This window comes from Sciurus vulgaris (genome assembly GCF_902686455.1).
Source record: "Sciurus vulgaris genome assembly, chromosome: 11".
Taxonomy (NCBI): Eukaryota; Metazoa; Chordata; class Mammalia; order Rodentia; family Sciuridae; genus Sciurus; species Sciurus vulgaris.
Window position 1 is genome coordinate 12,683,948 of NC_136472.1, and position 19,903 is coordinate 12,703,850.

Sequence of the window (19,903 nt, forward strand, 5' to 3'; positions counted from 1 at the left end):
TAGCTGTAAAGACAATAGGAAACAATCTAGCTGTGATTCATTTTGGGGCACAGAAAATTGACTATTTTTAAGAGATTGTCACAAGCAAAGAGCTTTTAATATTCCTGTAAAAAGTTTTTATGAAAAGATATAAAATCAGTATGTTGTTCACCCTTTGTCACAAAGGGTCTAATAAATGCAGATGGTGGCTTTTGTTAGAACTTTAGAGGCATCTTATTAGTTTTTGTTGTTGTTGTTTTGAGATGGTGTCTTGCTATGCTATCCAGACTGGTATCAAACCATGGGCTCAAGGGATCTTCCTGCCTCAGCCTCCCTGAGTAGCTGGCACTATAGGTGTGCACCACAGTGCCAGACTTACCTTTTCCTTTTATCATATGTCAAAATCTTGACATCTGATGACCTAGACTCCTTTTTGTGAGGGGTGCTAAGGATTGAATGCAGGATGCTCTACCACTAAGCTATCCCCAGCCTTTTTTTAAAATTTATTTTGAGACAGGGTCTTAGTAGCTGAGGCCAACCTCGAACTTGATTCTCCTGCCTTAACCTCCTGAGTGGCTGAGATCACAGTTGTGTCCACATCCCTATATTTTTTCAATACTCTTCCCACAGAATTTTTTCCAGTCTTCCAAAGAAGTCAGTAAACTATTGCCTGAAGCCAAATTCAACTTGTTTTTGTTTAGCCCTTTACAGCTAAAAATAATTTTGACATTTTTCATGGTTGAGAAAAATGAACAAAAGAATATTATGAAATTCAAATTTCAGAGGCCATAATAATTTTATTGGAACACAGCCATCATGGTTATTCTTTTTTTTTTTTTTTTATTGTAAACAAATGGGATACATGTTGTTTCTCTGATGGTTATTCTTTTTATGTGCCATATTATCTGTGGCTGCTTTCATGCTCCTTTGTCAGGGTTGAGGATGTTCACTGTCAAAATCTGAAATATTTGCTATCTGGTCCTTCAAAAACGTTTGCCGTCCCTTGTACTAAAGGGTTCTGAATAATAAGTCTCATTGGGCAACTACCGTCTGGTGTAATGGACTGATTGAATGTAGTCTCTGTCTTGATCACCCCTTCTTCTATCTATTCCACGCACCCCAACTTTTTATGGTGCTGGAGATTGACTCCAGGCCCTTGTGCATGCCAAGCTCATGCTCTCCCACTGAGCTCCACTCCCTGTCCTTATCATACCTTTAGTCTAGAACTTTGTATTGCTTCCACACAGGCTCAGTCTCATGACTTGCTTTGACCAATGGAAGTCTAAGCAGAGGCTAGAATTGTATTGCACACTGGGGATTTTTCTCTCCTGCTCCTTTGCCTCCTCTGCCTCCTGCTCCTTTGCCTCCTCTGCCGCTGTGGTGTGAACAGACCCAGGCTAGTCAGCTGAAGGATGAATCATGTGACCCAGAGTTGAGTAACCTGCCATTTCGCCTGAGGTCATCGTGGGTTAGCCAACAGTTAAAGGACCTCAAGATCATCACAACTACCTAGCCCACCCACAGCTGACCACAAACAGCATGTGAGCTAGCCCTGCTGAAATCACCCCTGCCCATCCCAGATCAGCTGAACCCCAAGACTTTGGAGCCAGGGGACTGTTGTTTGTTCTATCCCACTGAGGTCTGCCAGTGGTTTGTCATACATTATTCTGCCAGCAGAAAATAGCACATGAATTTTATTTTTAGTTTCAGGGATTTTTTTGTTTTTGTTTTTTTTAAGCACAGGGGATGGAACCCAGGAGTACTTAACCATTAAGTTATATCTCCAGCTCTTTTTATTTTTGAAACAAGGTCTTGCTAAGCTGCTGAGGGTCTTGCTAAATTACTGAGGCTGGCCTTGAACTTGTGATCCTCCTGTTTTAGCCTTGCTGGGATTAGCATATGAATTCTTATTTTATTTTATTTATTTATTTTTTTGTACCAGGGATTGAACACAGGGGCACTAACCACTGAGCCACATGCCCAGTCCTTTTTAATGTTTTAGTTAAGAGACAGGGTCTTGCTAAGTTGCTTAGGGCCTTGCTAAGTTGCTGAGGCTGGCTTTGAACTTGTGATCCTCCTGCCTCAGTCTCCTGAGTAGCTGGGATTACAGGTGTGCACCATGGTACACAGCTTAGTATATGAATTTTTAAGATGTCTTTTGCCAAAAAAAAGCTAAGGAGCATTTTATTCCTCTGAGGACAATCTCAGCCGCTGATAAGTGTCTGAATGAAGCACAGGCAGATGTCTGGAATCCAGGGGATAAGCAGATTATTACATCTTGAATTTCTAGAGAAACACCTTGTCTCATAATGAACTCAATAAATATCCACATTTGCCCTGTGGCTCAATCTACCCACTGGGTCAAATAGGTGCTGAGGCTAGGATTTGGTACGCCTCTTAACCATGGAGAAATCTAGCTAGACAGACTCCACCATTTATGAAAAAAGAATTCAATTTATTTCCTATTTACAAAATGTAAAAAAGTACATTGGGTTATAAAAATCTAAATGTCTAAGAGGTGATCAGTCAAGAACACATAGCTAACAATCTTTGCATCCTTTAGTCACCAGAGTGTGGTGCCAAGAAGGTGGGGATTGGTAGGTTCAGGCTGAACAAAAAGCTTCAAAGGGTGAGCCACAGAGTCAGCAGAGAGGAGGGGTGGAGTGGAACAGAGCAGGGAAGGAAGGATAGGGCAGAGCTGAAGTCAGGGTGAGGCACTATGCACTGAGTCTGCTGGGGAACACTTGAACTTGCAAGAACATAACTGGTCCAAGCCTGACCTAGGGAAGTCCAGCTGTTTCCTGGTGCAGAGGGCCAACCCTCCCTGCAGAGCTTCTTTCAGGAAGGAAAGGCATCCATCAGTGCGACAAGCAGCAGTCACCTTCGGACTTGCATGAACTCCTTGCGCAGCCATAAAGAGTCCTGGTAGAAGCGTGGGTCGCCCAGTCTCATGGCTGTCCGCTTGTAGAAGTAATAGTACAGCACGGCCGCTGAGGACAAAGCAGAGGAGAAGCCCGGGGTGACCTGAGTACTCCTTCAGGGTGGGAACGGAACCCCCAAGCTGAGAACCCGCCTCGTGGCTTCCCACTGTCTCCCAGGAAGGACTGCGCACAGTTTTCTCTTCTGTTCCTGACATGACTGTCCCAACCACCCCAGGTCAGCTGTGAGGGGGCTGAGACCAGGATCAGAGCCAGCACAATAAGTAGGCCTGAGGTTGCTATGGTCCTTACCTAGTCTCTGGAATACAAACAGCGTTTGAAGTCCATCTGTCCAAACAAAGCTGTTGGAATTTTTCCAGCGTAAGTTCTGAAGGAGATATGAATAGAAAGGAAAGGGTTAATGGCTGCATGTGGCTCTGTCTCCAGCTTGCTTAGGAGCAGAGATGCCACTTGGTTGAACATTGTGCTATTCTCTCCTCCTTCTTGGTTTCTGTAAGCCCAGGGAGTGTTTCTTTTTTGGTACTGAGGATTGAACCCAGGGGCACTTTGTCACTGAGCTGCATCCCAAAACCTTTTTATTTTGAGACAGGGCCTTGCTAAATTTCTGAGGCTGGCCTTGAACCCACAATCCTCCTTTCTCAGCCTCCTGAGTTGCTGGATTACACGTGTGCATCACACACCCAGCTCAAGGAGTGTTTCTGAAAGGAGCCTCAAGCTCCCTTTTCTGCTACAAAAGGATATCCTTTAACCCTGAGGAAGAAGCTGAACTAAGGTATTTATCCCTTTTCATTCCACTGCCTTTGTCAAGGAGAAAGGATATGCATTGTGTCAGGAGTTCAACTGCTCACTGTCTTGCCTTGAAAATATCAGGCTCAGCTCCTGTCAGATCAAGGCTTTGGAACACTCAGGATATAATCAGATCAACAGCTTTAGAGGGCAAAGCCAGGACCTATTTAGGTTCCAGGACCCAGGGCACAAAATCCCCTGCAAGAGCTAGGCACAGTGCCACATGCCTGTAACCACAGCAACTCAGGAGGCTGAGGCAGGAGGATCACAGTTTGAAGCCAGCCTTAACAACTGAGCAAGATCCTCAGCAACATAAGACCCTGTCTCAAAATAAGAAATAAAAAGGACTGGGGATGCAGCTCAGCAATAAAACACTCCTGGGTTCAATTCCCAGTTTAAAAAAAATCACCTGCAGGTATGACCTTGAGACTTCAACACTGCTCTGCTTCTGCCCCGTAAGCTTATTTATCTCCATGAGATCACAAACTCTAGTAAAGAAGTGACTACAGACCCTGGGGTACTTGTTTGGTGCTGGGGATTGAACCCAGGGCTTCATGCATGCTAGGCCCAGGCAAGCACTCAGCTAAAAAGTCACATCCCCAGCCCAACCCTGAGGTTTTAATGTGCTCCAGCAAAAGGAATATGTGAGCAATGTCCAAGATATCCAGAAATGGAAGAATTTGTGAAGCAGAAGAAATCTGAAACTGGATCTGATCCGTGGCCTCTGTTAGAAGCAAAGGGGCACCGTAGGAGTTGGTTCTCCTCGTACAAGTTCTCCTAGTTCTCGGCAGAGGGCATGAAGCGCTAAAGGGCACGAGCATGCTTGCTTGGCTACTGCTCACAACATCCGCTGCCTGTAACGTTATGGGATGCTGATGCCTAAGAGAACTCAGCATCAACACCCATCCACCCAAGTACTAATGCTAAAACAGATTCAACTTCCTGTTTAGTTCTGACAGGCTTCTTTGGGGCAAAGGTAAACTGATGTTCCAGAAGAGTCCTTAGACTCTTGGATAAGGCTGTTCTTCAACACAGAGAGTTGAGCCAAAGTGCCTCATGAAACTCTCACGTGCCTAGTGCTCTGGCAGGTCACTTTCATTTCACCCATCTCCCACCAAGGAGGCTGAGGCAGGTGTCTGAGTGATGCTGGATTCCCAGAGAAAAGATACTACTAGCTCTTTAAAGACTTGAGAATCTACAGCTGCACTCTTACCATGACCCAGACATGAAAGGAGATGCTGAGTGCAAAGTACACGGCTGTCAGGATGATGGTCCCTTTGAACTTGTGGAACAGGAGGTTGACCAAGCCAGCCTGGAAGACGAAGGTGTTGAAGAACATGAGGAAAATGATGATGATGTTGAAGAGGATTGCAATATCCTGGATGCTGCAGACACAGAAACACAAGTCAGCCCAATGGAGGCCTGTGTGAGGACCCAAGAGCTGGCCCTAAGGCCTAAGGGACACCATGAGATCTGCCCTGCCTTGACATATAGCCACCTGGAACCCCCACTGACAGCATCAGCTTTAGGACCCAAATGACAAGAAGCTGTAATTACCCACTGAGTTACAGTCCACAGACACAGCTTTCCTCCTCTGAAAGTCTTCATTTAATAAACCATCCAGGCATTTCTGAGAACCTAGTTTCCTTCCCCGCACACCAGATCTGTGTGCCACACAACCTGGTCCTGTCAGATGATTTCATCTGGCAAGACAACAATGTACTTTCCCCATCTTTGTGTGGCTCATGCCGTCATGCCACCCGAGTCCCCATTCAAATGTTCCCTCTCTAGAGAAACTTTCCTGCAACTCCATTGACTAAATTCCACCTCCCACCGCAGCTACTTTACATCCAACGTATGATGTCACTATATGAAAATCTTATTTTGCTATACTCTGCAATTGTTCCCTGAGAGTGGGAACTTGTCAGATTTACCATTGCACCTGGAACACTGGCTGCCAGGCCAATGACTACTCATTGAATGAAGGAAGTTTCTTCCAGGATTGTGGTTTTCAGCTTATGAACTGCCTTGTGAAGTCTGTAAATTATTGTGGAGGATAAATGTCAACCATTTCCATCCTATGGGATTCATACATATTATTAATGTGATTGTTCTTTTAACCTGCTATATTATAATTCTCTTATAAAAGAGAATTTATAAAAGAAAAGACAGTATTTCCATCCCCAGATGGACAAAATGTCAGGGTTAGAAGACCCTCATTTCCTATCTAAGTGTTCTCCAATCCTTGTTATTAGAACATGAAAACAGAAAAAATATAAATAAATAAAGTCTATAAAAATAGGACCTGTGACTATGTCTGTATACCAGGAGAACTCAGGACATTGGTAAATTTTATATTCCCTGATATTTCTCTGATAACTATTTCACGTGGCAGGAACTGAATACAGGGCCTCATGCATGCTAAGGACACATTCTACCACTGAGCTACACTCCAAGCCCACCTACTAATAACTTTAAAATGCTAAGTCATGAACTTAATTAAGCAGGGCCTTCAAACTGCTTAAGTTCAGCTTTCCAGATCTATCCCTACACTCACATGAAGAGCACCAGCTGGATGACAGCAGCCATTCGGAGTAGCTCGGAGAAGGAATTGACAAAGAGGTCATAGGACAGCAAGAGGAACTGCAGGGATAGCACCAGGCTGTAGTTACTGGTCTGAAGCATCTTCCTTCTGCTTTCTTGGGCCTCCAAGAGCACATTCCACAATTCCCCAGAAAACAGCTCTTGGTTCTCTCCCCAGCACTGAGGAGAGTATCTAGTTCTTACAAATCAAGAGCTGTTGCCCTTGTTCTTAGGCAAGGATCTGTTGGGGCAAAAAGAGGGGCAAGGTTAGAAATCCGTTAATAAACACTGAGCACCTACTGTGTGTCAGGCATGATTCCAGGTGATGGGGATATATTAGTTAACAAAACCAACAACCAAAAAACCCACCTTGTCATTCCTTCTAGGAAACCTCACACTCAAACTTTCTCCATGCCTGAACCCTTCTAAATGCAGAACTTTTTATAACCAAAAAACCAAGTGGTACTACAGAGAAGAGTGACTGCCTTATTATGTAGTAGTAGTAATGGTGACAGCAGTCATATATATCACTTGCAGTGGGTCAGGGAATGTTCTAAGCACTAACATTCAAATTTCATAATAACCTTATGAAGTAGAAGACACATTTACTACTTTTCCCATTTTACAGATGAGAAAACTGAGTCCCAGAAAGACAAAATAATTTGTCCAAGGTCACAAAGCTAGTAAGTGGCAGAACTGGAATTCTCATCCAGGTGGCCTGGGTTGAGTCTGCTCTTTTTTTTTTTTTTTTTTTTAGTCCTAGGAATCAAACCTAGGCCCTCCTCTCACATATTAGGCAAGCACTCTACACTGAGCTACATCCCCAGAGTGTTTTTAACTAACTACTGCACTAAGCTTAGATCAAATCACATTTTCAGTGTGCTTTAAAGTATTGGAGTGACTAAATTAACATCTGTAAAATGTTCAAAATTTACAAACTCTAAATTTAACCTAACCAGAATAAGATTTATTTTATGCTTGCATAGTTATATTGAAAGAAATTCTACTGTAAAAACTTTTTTACAAATCTTTTTAACTACTTAGTTGTAGAACTCTCCTGACAAGTAACCTTTTTAATGGACATCCTCTCCATTTGCACAGCGATCCTGAAAGGTTACTGCCCCTCACCTAGCTCACCGGGTTTAGCCCCGACTTTCTGGGTGTGTGAATGCGGCTTCTCTGAGCTTGAGTTTCCCCGCTTATTAAATAATATTGGGAGCTACCACCTAGGGACCAGCACCAGAATCTGCTTGTTAACCTTCGCAACAATTTTGCAAGGTAGGAAAGAATTCTCCCCATGCTACAGGCTGGGACACCAGGTCAGACAGAGTTCGTCACTCCTCCCGGTCGCAAAAGAGCAGAGCCGGGATTCCTAGCTTGGGTGACGCGCACGCCGCACTTCGCAGCCCCCGGCGAGGCCTGTTATGTAGCCACGCGTCGCTCGCTACGTGATGCTCATCCCCTCCCGTTTAGGGCGGCGGGGATTCGCAAGCCCAGCAGCGCTCGTGGCAGCGCGTCCACCGCCACCTCCGGCCTTCGCCTTGTTGGTGCCAGGGTCCCTCGCCCTTCCCAAACCACTTGCAAACGGGCCTGCCGCGGCAGAAAGCCCAAGCCAAAAGGAAGAGCAACAAAACCCCTGACTTCTGGGCACTCTACCCACGTCCCATCATTCACTCTCACCTCAGAGAACCGACGTCGGTTGTCATGGCGACACCATTCCGGCTTCCGGAAACCCGCTTTAAATTCCGGAAGTAGGTGGCCGACGCGGGCTCTGTCAGCCCGCTGACCTCGGCTTCCTCTCCCCGCTCTGCCGCGGCCCTGCAGCCATGTTCGGGCCTTGGATTTCTGGGCCTGCCAGGTCCTGGCCATCCCATTGTCGCCTTTCGCTGACCTGGGCTCCCACCCACGTCTCGTGAGACCTGGCTTAGGGTCCGATCCTGGCGGGAAGCACTGCATCGACCCGAACATTTCGCTTCCCTCGAGATGGGGTTGAAGGACCGGGCAGACGCGTTGTGACGCTCCGAAGCCCGACCCGGGCTTTGGGGTAGAAACACCCGATGAGGAACTGGGTCGGGGAGCCAGCACCTGGGCGCGCAGGGAGCAGGCGGGCCCGGTGGCCCGGACTGCATTTCCCAGGAGGCCTCGCGCGCTACCGGAAGTGCTGCGAGCCTATAAGAGCGCGAGGCGGTGCCGGGCGCTGGGCTGCCCACTGACGGCGCGCCTTCTGGAGAGTCGGCCCTCGAGCTTCCAGGAGCCTGGGGAGTGGCGACTCAGGTGTCGGGCACAGAGGCGGGTCTCGGAGACCCCGGCCCGGTTGCGTCCCACTGTGGTTAGGGGTGAGAAAGAGCCCGGGCTGGGAGTTGAGGGACCTGGGTTCGACTGCTGACTCCGCTACTACCTCTCCTGAGTTTTCCCTTTTAGGAAATGGACTCGCTTCTCCGCACCCTTCCTTCCTTAGCTGGTGGTTATAAAGGCACGGACGCTGGCGGAACCCCCACACTTTTTTTCAACCAAGCGCCCAGCAGAGGAGTCAGGAATAGGCCCCCGGGTGCCTGGAATGGTCAGACCTGATACAGTCTGAAGGACGGTCTGCGACCAGGGGTGCTAAGGAGGACCTTGTTTGCTTGCCTTCAGACTTCACTCCTGAGTCCCGACATACAGAAATACCTTTGGAAGAAGGAGCCCTAGGAGCCGAGGAGGAGTGAACCTGAATGCCTGTACCAGCTCCGCCAGACGCCCTGGCCAAGTCACTTTCCTTCTTCGGGCCCCAGTGTTAACAGTGTTTTTAATCTGTTAAGATGAAGGTCTAGGGCTTGAACCCAAAGTTTGCGTTTCAGATTTTTTTTTCCCTTCAGTACTGGTGATGGAACCAGGGGTGTGCTACCTCTAGCTACATCCCCAGCACTTCTTTTTTAAATTTTACTTTGAGAGCTGGGGATATAGCTCAGTTGGTAGAGTGCTTGCCTCATAAGGACAAGGCCCTGGGTTCAAATCCCCAGCACTGCAAAAAAAATTTTTTTTTATTTTGAGACAGGGTTTTGCTAACTTCTGGAGACTGACCTGAAACTTGCAGCCCTCCTGCCTCAGCCTCTGGAGTTGCTGGGATTACAGGCATATGCCACCACACTAGGCTGGGTTTCAGGATTCTCAAAGTCCCCCCATCCATCTGTGAAGGAAAAGCAACAAACTGACTCTCTGTCCCTTCATCTGTTTGTGGTTGTAAGTAATAAAAGTAACATTACAGGAGTTTGAAATAGAGCTTTGTCCTAAGATTAAGGGTTGAATGGTGAATGGCTGATACTTATTTCTTTCTTCCTTCTTTGGTACTGGGGATTCAACCCATGGGAACTTTACCACTGAGTTACATTAGGGATCTTTTTATTTTATTTTATTTTATTTTTGAGACAGGGTTTCACTAACTTGCTTCAGTCCTTGCTAAATTGCTCAGGCTGGCCTCCAGCTGCAACCCTCCTCCCTCAAGCTCTCCAGTCTCTGGGATTAAGGCACAAGTGCCACACTGCACCTGGATAGATACTCATTTCAAACTTCTAGGCTGATCCTGGTTTCGCTCAGCCTAGGAGAATATTTTCTGCCAAGGAATTGAGGAAAGTATTAGGTTAGTGAGTAGACCCCTTTGAACAGGGTCAATAAAATATAACCCACAGGCCAAATCTGGCCTGCCTGAATGCTTTTTACATATTTAAAGGACAAAAAATTTTAAAAGATAGATTTTGTGACGTGAAAATCATGAAACACGGATTCAATGTCCATAAATAAATAAAGTGTTATTGAAACCAGTAATGCTTATTTGCTAAGTTATTGTCTATGGCTGCTCTGTACTATAGCAGCAGAATTCATGACATGGTTGTGACAGACCACATGTCCTGCAAAGCCTAAAATACATATTACCTTGTTCCTGCAGAAGAGTTCACTAACTCCCACCTTAGAAAGGACTGTGTGCAGTGAGGGCAGAGCAAAGCAGTTTAAGTTTCCTGCCTCTACTAGGAAAGTGTTCTCATCATCTGCTCTAAATCTTTCACAGAGCAGTAAGTAATCCAGGGCTTCCAGGGCTATAGGTACAGTCCCTTTTGGATTATATTTCCTTTTTCCTTTTACAAAGGAAGAAAAAAATGTAGAAAGAGATACTGTCAGATAGATGGATCCTGCTGACCAAGAGCTCCTTGATGTCAACTTAACACTTCACCAGTGGAGTGGACGGTGTGTTAGCTAAACATGTGGTGACCTGAAGTTTCCTCTGCCTTTGCAGGAATTGGGGAGGCAGCTCTGAGGCTGGGTAGCAAATCTCTGAGCTTAGTAGTTGAGTCATGAAGCTGGTGGCATGATTTTTCTCCTGCCAGCCTTCCTCAAGGAAGCTTGTTTTTCTTTCCAGGCCCTTAGACCTTACTTTCTCAAAGATCACTGCTAATTTGGATCACTTTGTGAGAGTCCAGTGTCTGTTCCTGCTTAGATGGATACCTGACATGGCATGGCATGTAATCGGAGCTATGGAGAAGCCTGGACATGCCAGGACCATGAGATTTAGGTTCTTTTTTTTTTTTTGGTACCAGGGATACTTAACCACTGAGCCACATCCCCATCCTACCCCCTTTTTTATATTTTATTTAGAGATAGGGCTTCACTAAGTTGCTGGGGCTGGCTTTGAACCTGTGATCCTCCTCCTCAGCCTCCCAAGCTGGCCTTAACCTGTTGGCTCAAATGATCCTCCTGCCTCAACCTCCCCAGGCATGTGCCACTGCACCTAGCTAGCATCCGTTTTCTTCTTAGGATAAAACCCTGCAACAGCAGTAACTAAGAAGAGTTACAATGCTTGGCTCTCATGATGCCTTTACGTGTTTCTTCACTTGGTCCGACAGCCTGTGCTCGAGGAGAAAGTACGGGGCTGCTGGCCTTAAGAACAAACAGACAAGGCTTTGAAACCCTCTGCCCACTTACTGGGTCCTGTGCTAGTTACTTCATCATTCTGAGCCTTAGTTTCCTCATGTATATGATGGGGATGACTCTCCTCATGGGGTTGTCAGGAGGAGAAAGTGGGATCTTGTGTGAGGTTCTAGTGCTCATAGGTGGTGCTCAATAAATAGTTTTCTAATTGCTGTGCTTTTCTTTCAGATGAGAACAAGTCCTGCAGATGTTCAGTGTTTTGCTCAAGGTGCCCAGTTTGTAAGAATCAGAGGCCAGGCCATCCCCTTGTTGTCAGTCTACTTCTGGGTCTAAAGGTGATGAATCAGGTGTTGTCTCTCCTTGGGAGCTATTGGCTGTTGCTTCTGTTAGCTGGTTTAGAAGGAGGGACCTCAACTGAGGGGAACCACAGTATTCTTGGTGCGAGTCCATGGGACAGGGTGACAGCCTGGAAGTCTGAGCACATGCTGCCCACATTTGCTGGAAGCAGGGCAGGGCTGGTCCTAGTCCTGTGCCTTTGCCCCCTTGTTTTTTTTTTTTTTTTTTTTAAGCACTGGGGGTGGAACCCCGGGCTTCACATGTGCTAGCCAAGGGCTGTACCACTGAGCTGTACACCACACCTCTTGCATGGCATTCAGGAGCCAACTGCTCAGGGGTATAAACATTCACCAGGCCTGAAACCAGAGTTGGTGTCTGAGTTTATCTAGCACACGTAGAAGTCTTAAAATAAACCTCTTGCTTTCTAAACCATGAGTTCTTGGTTCCTCTTTTCTCCTCTGGACTTTCCCCAGTGGCTGAGAAAGCAGAAGTCTCAGGCCTGGAGATAGCTGAGGGGTATCACTCCATTCAAGGAGTGAAGTGTGAGGATTCAGGTGAAGGCTTGATTTCACTTCCCCGTAGAGTTCACCATCTGGGAAGGAAGAACTTTTGTTTTCTTTTTGTGGTACTGAGAATTTTACTCAGGGATACTTCACCACTGAGCTACATCCCAGCCCATTTATTTATTTATTTATTTTTGCGGTGCTGGGGATTGAACCCAGGGCTATATCCCCAACTGAGCTATATCCCCAGCCCGCCCTTTTATTTTTGAGTCATGGTCTTACTAAGTTTCCCAGGCTAGGCTCAAACTTGAGATCTTCTTGCCTCACCCTTCTGATTACAAGCATATCTGGCTTAAAATCTAAATATTTTTGATCACCAACAGATGCTCAAAATATTCAATATGCAAATACTTCAAATTTCAAAACTCTCTGAAATTGAAAACACTTCTGCTTCCAACCTGAAGTGTGTTTACCCCTTTCAGATTGTGCTGTTAGAAGTCAGGGCCTGGGAATTTGCAGTCTAGTCTAGATTTTGATTGCTATTTCTTCTTTCCTGGGTTGCTCCTGGTGAAGGGAGACTAATCCCAGGGTTCTGGATCTAGGCCTTGTCATCCAGCTGGACCCCAAGCTTGCTGCTCTGTACACTGCCAGTGCTGGGGTGGGGCCTCACTCATGGACTATAATTAGCCATGGAGTCCACCTTGCCATTGAGCCCTCATGGGGGCTGAGCCCAGGCTGATAACAGGGGAACTGAAGCAAAAAGTTTCCATCCCGTGGGCCCAGAGAGAGATCAGTGTTATTTCCGTTAGTAGGTGTGTGAGGGTATACCTCAGCCAGTTGTGACATGTGATTTCTGCTTCTAGGACTTCTTAATCAGAATGGCTTCAGGATGGTTTTACCTGTCCTGCCTTGTGCTGGGATCCCTGGGCTCAATGTGCATCCTCTTCGCTGTCTATTGGATGCAGTACTGGCGTGGCGGCTTTGCCTGGGATGGCAGCATATACATGTTCAACTGGCACCCAGTGCTCATGGTGTCTGGCATGGTGGTACTCTACGGAGCTGGTGAGTAAGAGGTTGGCATGGGAGGTGTGATGTAGCCTAGGCTGGACAGGTCAGCACTCTCCCTCTCCAAGGCTGGCCTTTGTCAGCATTGAGTTTGGGGCTACTGGGGTACAGTGGGTTGGACTGCTGTTGGGTCCAGCTGTCATTTGGGGGAGTAATGGTAAGAGTAGGGGCATCTTGGAAGGGCAGCTTCACATATATGCTGGGACAAGGGTCAGCAAACTTTCTGTAAAGGGCCAGAAAGTAAATATTTCAGACTTTGCCTGCCATAGGATCTGTATCACAACTACTCAGCTCTGCCATTGTATTGCAAGAGTAGCCACAGAAAAAAAAGAAACAAGTCGGAGCCTTCCAGCTACTGGAGAAGCTGAGGAGGAGGATCATAAGTTCCAGGCCAGCCTGGCAACTTTGTCAGACCCAGTCTCAAAATTTTTAAAAAGGACTGGGATATAGTTGAGTGTAGGAGCACTTGCCTAGCTTGTGTGCAGCCCTGCATCTGACCCTGAGTGCTGCAAAAGAAAATATATAAGCAAATGAGCATGGCTGTGAATCCAGGAAAACTTCACAAAAATAGGCAGCCGGTGGGATTTGGCCTGTGAGCTGGGTTCTGCTGAGCCCTGAGCTCTGAGGAGCAAGAGGCTGTGCTCATGGCACGGGCAGGCTCCCTTGAGGAACTCGTTTCCTCTTCCAGAATGCGTCTTTGCCTTGAAAAATGGGAAGTGAGCCTTGTTTCCCCCTCTTGTAAAATGGCAACATTGATGGCATTGCTGCGCACTTCACATGTATCATCCATTTTGCTTACAAGTTTGTGGGGTGGGCTCTGTTGTCCCCATTTTATATGTGAAGAAAAAGAAAGGAGGACCAGCAGCTAAGAGGCAGAGTCTGGATTTTTTTTTCCCGTGCTGGGGATGGAACTCAGGGCCTCGTGCATGCTAGGCAAGTGCTCTACCAGTGAGCTACATCCCCAGCCCTTGGTATTTTTGAGACAGGGTCTTGCTAAGTTGCCCAGGCTGGCCTCAAACTTGTGATGCTCCTGAGTCTCTGGGATGACAGGTGTGCATCATTGTACTTGTGGCCCCTCCCTTTTTAACTGGCTTTTCTCTCCTCCCTTCATGGCTACCCCACGGATGATGGGAAGGTTACAGATGCTGAAGAGTTGATGGCAGTGTGCTACAGTTTCCTCCTTCCCTCACTGGGAGGCTGGGCGGGATCACATCAGGGTCATTCCCCTGAAGTGTGGCTGAGCACAGGGACTGAGGCTGAACCCCAGGACTGCTCTTTCTCTGCAGCATCGCTGGTGTACCGTCTGCCTCAGTCCTGGGTAGGACCCAAGCTGCCTTGGAAGCTCCTCCATGCGGCCCTGCACCTGATGGCCTTCATCCTCACTGTTGTGGGGCTGGTTGCCGTCTTTCAATTTCACAGTCACTCAAACATCGCCCACCTCTACTCCCTGCACAGCTGGCTGGGTATCACAACCGTCGTCCTCTTCGCCTGCCAGGTGGGTCATCTCTGCCCTCTTCCTTTGGGTTCCCACTGACAGATCTACACAGTCTTGGGCTCTTTTGGGGGCCTTACTAGCAGCAACTGCAGATACTCCCTCTGCTCACTGCCTGGAGAGGGTCGGTGGCTTCCACACTTGCTCTGTTCCTTACAGCCATCACGTGGCCTGTGTTTTATCCCAGAGTCCTCTGGGCTGATTTGGTCATAGCATGTACCATGCTGACTCTGATGAGCCGTCTCTTTTCTGCTTTGCCCACTTCTATGTCTCTTTGAACCAGAAGCAGTTCTAGAAGTGGTTTCTGTATCCCAATGTCATTTCTGTACTGGAAAGGAGTTTATGAGCAAGGACTGGCAAGAAGCAGAGACAAACAAGGATGACTGGGTTTGCTGGGAGAGCAGGGCTATAGCTAAGGGTTTCTTGTATGATTCTTGTTGCTTGTGTAATAGAAACAGACAGCCCGCCAGGCGGCAGTGAAGGATGGTGGTGGGGCAATGCTGGTGGGAAAGAAGGGCCAAGGAACGGTGACGGGCAGGCAGTGCTCGCGGGGTGGATGAGCTGCTGCGTCTTTGGTCACACATGGTACAGCCAGGGACTTCCTTCTATTTCCACAGTGGTTCCTGGGCTTTGCCGTCTTCCTCCTGCCCTGGGCATCCCTGTGGCTGCGCAGCCTCCTGAAACCGATCCATGTCTTCTTTGGAGCCTCCATCCTCTCTCTGTCTGTGGCATCTGTCATTTCTGGCATTAATGAGAAGCTTTTCTTCAGTTTGTGAGTGCTCTGGGATCCCCACCTCTTAAGACATGGGGGAGGCAAGAGGGTCTTCAGAAGATGCATTGTATAATCATGAACCCCCCCATTGGCTTGGGCCCATTCCTGATCTGGAAGGTGAGAGAATTGATCTTTAAGTTGAGATTGGTAAATTGGTCAACAAATATTTATTGAGTTTTGGGTTGATTTAGCACCTATTGTGTGTCAGAAACTGTTCTAAATACCTTACATTTAATCCTCTCGACTACCCTGTAACATTGGTGTTGATGTCATTACCACCAGTGAGGGTACTGAGGTCCAGAAAAGTTAAGTAACATACTAAACACACAGACAGTAAACTGCAGCACTGGGACTCAGGGTCAGCCGTGGGACTCCAGAGATTGCATGCCTAACCACTGCTGACCGTTCTTTTGAAGCAGTGAGGCAAATAAGAGGCTGAGGAAGTAGCTCAGTGGTAGAGCACTTGCCTAGTATGCACAAGGCCCTGGGTTCAAGTCCCAGTACTGCCAAAAAATAAATAAATAAATAGATAGATAGATAGATAAATAAGGTTGAGGTCAGCCCTGGGTTTACATCCTAGCTGTCTCATTTATTGGTTATGTAACTGTGGGTAAGTTAATTTCACCACTTTGAGCTTCAATTTCCTGATAAGTCAAAAGCATTATATAGAGTTTTGTTATTATAGCAGGGACTTATAAAGTATGTTAAAATTTCAGGTCATGTGTGGCCCCGAGAAGCTTTTCTTTCCTCTCTTAGTAGCATCAAGTCTTCCCCTGGCCAAAAACCGGTGGAAAAGTCTCTTAGGGATGCACATTGTTTTGTCATCTTTAGGAAAAATGCCACCAAGCCATATGCCAGCCTGCCCAGTGAGGCTGTCTTTGCCAATTGCATTGGGCTGCTGGTAGTGGCCTTTGGGCTGCTGGTTCTCTATGTCCTTCTGGCTTCATCCTGGAAACGCCCAGAACCAGGGATCCTAACTGACAGACAGGTATGGCTGCTTGTCCCCCATTCCAGGGTGCGGTGGGGATAGGGCCAGGTCTGGAGAAGGACCAACTGGAAAGATGTGGGCCTTGCTGGGAAGATGAGCCCAGTGGTCTGGTGAGAAGCCGCGTAGCCTAAAGGTGGAATTGGGGTGGTTGACGGGACAGTGGTTTCAGAGCAGCACACTGCAGCATTGTGGCTGTCCAGGCTCAGCCCTTCTCAGAATCCCCTCCCCGTTCCTGTGGCTCTGAGTTCCTGAGAATGACGAGGGAATGTAGTAAATTCTGCTGGGACAGTTTTGGGGCTAGGCTAGTGGGACTGGTGCTTGGTGACAAGTTGGGTGCTCGGAGCAAGTCTTGCCTATTCTTGGCCATTTGGGCTTCTGGCAGTTGTGGGGAGATAGGGTGTGAACCAGACTCAGGGACTTTGGGGCTTTCTGGAGAGATCTGGTGGCTTGGGCAGGGGCCACCCTGCTAGTTGGGGGTCTTTATGAACAGCTCTGGCCTGGTGTGACTCCTGCAGGTCAGGGGCGGTTTTAACCCCTGTGCTCTGCCTTCTTTCCAGCCCTTGTTGCATGATGGGGAGTGAAGCAGGGTGTCCCAGGAACAATAGGTGTCGGTCTGTCCTCGCTTCAGAAGCTCTGCTCCACCTTGAGCTCCTGGCCGGTTTCAGTAACAGACTTTCTTCGGGAGCTGGGCCCAAAGTTCTCCTTGCCTTGCTGTCAGGCCTGCTGTCTCCAGTAACTTACTACCATTTGCTTTTCTTGGTGGCTTTGGCTTCTCGGCGTGGACTCCTCAGAGCCTCCATTTGCACAAGACCTTCCTTACCCTAGCCACCCATGCTGCATCTGTTTGTTCTGTAGAATTCCAGCTGATTTCCCCCTTTAAATTGTTAGGGATGCGGCAGAAAATCACAACAGCTTGGGAAAACTGGGACTTAACCGTAGTCCACAGTGTGGACCAGGAGGAAGGTCAGCTTTCCTTTTGAAGACATGCGTTTCAGTTAGGCCACCCACCAGAGAGCGGACTTTTTTTTCACCCATCTAGCCCTGGCTGGGTGTGCATCTGGGTGAAGGCATGGTGGGTGTGATTGAAGAAGGGGAGGGTGGAGCAGCAGCATCTGTGTGCTGTGTTGACTGCTCTGCGATATTGTGTGTTGCGTTTTGACCATATGGCTCCACCTCTTCTAGCTGCTGCTTCAGCTGGGGCCTGGATCCCGCCCTTTCCCTGTGACTTACATGCCTGTCACCACTAGGCAGCCCCGTGAGCCCTGGTAACCTGCTGTCCCAAGAACAGACAGTCCGTCCCCAGATGTCCTACAAGTGATGAGCAGCAGAGGTTTCTGTGGCCTTGCTGGCAGGCACAGCCTTTTCTCCTGGCAGGTCCTAGACCAGCAGGTCTTCCCACTTCAGCCCACCCTGAAACAGGCCAACACTGTGGAGCCTCGTGCCCAGCAGAGCCCTGCGAGCCATCGCCACCTTTGGAAGAATCTCCTGCTGAATACTGGGGTACTTCTGCCCCAGTGGCTGACTGCTTGGCTAGGCCAGCTCCTGTGGCATGCTGCAGTCTGAGCGTTGCGCTTCTCTTGCCAGAAACTGGGTGGGGAGGGAGTCTTGCTCCTAAATGCTGGCATGTGGCTCTTCTTGCCTTCTCCAAATAAGCCTGCCAGGCCCCAGGCTCCAGACTGCTGTGCTCAGTAGATAAGAGGGACGAGGCTTAGGGTTTGCAGCCCTGCACTCCCTGGCAGGTAGCCGCAGGCTGTTTACCCCAGCCTCCATTGCCAGATGTTGGCAAACGGGTTGCAGCTGAACTTCCTGGTTGCATGAAGCCTTCAGTGCTGCTGGGATGACTGCCAGGCACCTTGGTTGACTTGTCCCCTGTCTCCATGTGAGTGGGCTTTTTACTGTTTATTGAAGCTTGATTTTCAATAAATGTTTCTAAGATTCAAAGGTGGTCATCATCTGTTCAGCCCGCTGTAACAAATACCATGGATTGAGTGGCTTCAGAAAACTTGTATAGGCTGGGTGTGGTGGCACACGCCTGCAATCCCAGTGGCTTGAGAGGCTGCGGCAGGAGGGTTGCGAGTTCAGAGCTAGCCTGGGCATCTTAGCGAGGCCCTAAGCAACTCATCAAGATCTTGTCTCTAAATATAAAAAAGGGGTGGGAGTGTGCTCAGTGGTTAGGCTCCCCAGGGTTCAAGCCCCAGTTCCAAAACAAACAAAAAACCAAGAAAATCAAAAGAACAAAAAAAACAAAAAACAAAAAAACAAAAAAAAAAAAACATGCATTAGGCTGGAAGTCTAAGACCAAGGCATGAAGCGGTGGTGTCTGGTGAGGGCCCCTTCCCAGAACTCCTCCCTGGGACCTCAGGCGGAGGGAAGTAAGCAGCTCTGGGGCCTCTGCTACCTGAAGGCACTACTCTCGCTGAGGAGGGCTCTACCCTCACGACCTCCTCACCTTCCTAAGTCCCCCCTGGTGACCCCATCACACTGGGGGCGAGGATTTCCACATATGGATTTGGAGAGAACAAAGCATAACAAAAGCTTTCTTTGCTGAAACGACACTGCTCTTAAATGAGCACTGGGGCCACCGTGCAAACCTCAGGACAGGACTGACCCTCAGACAGACCTGGGGAGGGCCAACCAAGGTGCCAAAAACCTGCACAACGTGTGTCTTCTGGGAACTGCATGTGAGCATGTGCCTGTGGATGTCCTAAACAGTGGCTTTTGGGCATGGCTCATCTTACGAGGAAGGAAATGTTTCCTATTTTATAATCTAGAAAACAAGACTCAAAAAGGACAGATGATTGGCCTGAGGTCACCAGTCAGGAAATGGCATAATTGGGCTCTACAGTCTGTTGCCAGCATTCTTCCTGACTTCTGGGCACACACCTGTGCATGCTGACACCAGCCTATGGTCAGGGACCTGGGACGCAGCTGGACAGGGACCCTGGGCAGAGAAGCTCAAGAACCAGAGGAGTCTTGTTTGGGTGAAGCAGGTGATGGTCGTGAGGAGGCTCTTTTCCTAGTGTGATCAGCTGAGACATCTCGTGATGGTGGAATGGCTGACCCGGGAGGGGTAGGAGTCTGATGCCAGTCGTGACACTGACCCCAGAGAGCCAGTGCTCGGACTGCACAGGAGCCTCACCTTACTGGCTCACTTGAACCCTTTTGCATCCCCACGAGACGGGCACTCTCTTCTGATTTTACAGATCCCAAGAGGCTAAGTGTAGGCCCAAGTTCATGGAGCTGCTTTAAAGCAGAATCAGATCTCAAACATGGATATTTGAGTCTATGGCCGGTGCCATCAGCCACTCTGCCAAGGACATACCTACCATGTGTGGCTATGTGCATGTGGTATTTCTGTCAGCACCAGTCAGCAGTCCCTCCTGCCAACTGGGGTCCAGGGGCCACCAGTGATTGCTCTAGAAAGAACTAGGGCCTGGCATGGCTACAGTTTCCAGTCTACAGCTGAGCTTTAGAGTACAGTGGTTTTTCTTCCAATGTCCCAAATGTCCACCCAATCCCTAAAGACTCAATAAACTGTTAATCTGGTGAAAGAAAAAAGTG

The 19,903-nt window shown here is 48.1% G+C and overlaps 2 protein-coding genes across 6 annotated transcripts; one reads left to right on the forward strand and one right to left on the reverse strand.

Annotated features, from left to right (window-relative positions):
• Positions 1–2,413: 2,413 nt before the first annotated feature.
• Positions 2,414–8,104, reverse strand: TMEM138 (transmembrane protein 138). The gene is made up of 5 exons (XM_079103942.1): positions 7,968–8,104; positions 6,262–6,528; positions 4,918–5,089; positions 3,210–3,285; positions 2,414–2,969 (listed from the first exon to the last, which is right to left on the reverse strand). Exons 2-5 carry the CDS (start codon positions 6,387–6,389, stop codon positions 2,857–2,859), a joined length of 489 nt encoding a protein of 162 aa, XP_078960068.1. The 5' UTR covers positions 6,390–6,528; positions 7,968–8,104; the 3' UTR covers positions 2,414–2,856.
• Positions 8,105–8,489: 385 nt separating this feature from the next.
• On the forward strand, positions 8,490–19,896 carry CYB561A3 (cytochrome b561 family member A3). Of its 5 annotated transcripts, none has more exons than XM_079103938.1 (8): positions 8,497–8,623; positions 9,322–9,506; positions 11,415–11,533; positions 12,889–13,087; positions 14,377–14,585; positions 15,200–15,354; positions 16,186–16,342; positions 17,525–19,896. In XM_079103938.1, the coding sequence occupies exons 3-8, from the start codon at positions 11,525–11,527 to the stop codon at positions 17,609–17,611; spliced, it is 816 nt and encodes a 271-aa protein (XP_078960064.1). In that variant the 5' UTR covers positions 8,497–8,623; positions 9,322–9,506; positions 11,415–11,524; the 3' UTR covers positions 17,612–19,896. The 5 variants fall into 5 exon arrangements, with proteins under 5 accessions (XP_078960067.1, XP_078960063.1, XP_078960065.1 ...); XM_079103940.1 differs by having other exon boundaries at positions 11,415–11,521; XM_079103941.1 differs by lacking the exon at positions 9,322–9,506 and having other exon boundaries at positions 8,490–8,623; positions 16,900–19,896.
• Positions 19,897–19,903: the final 7 nt, after the last annotated feature.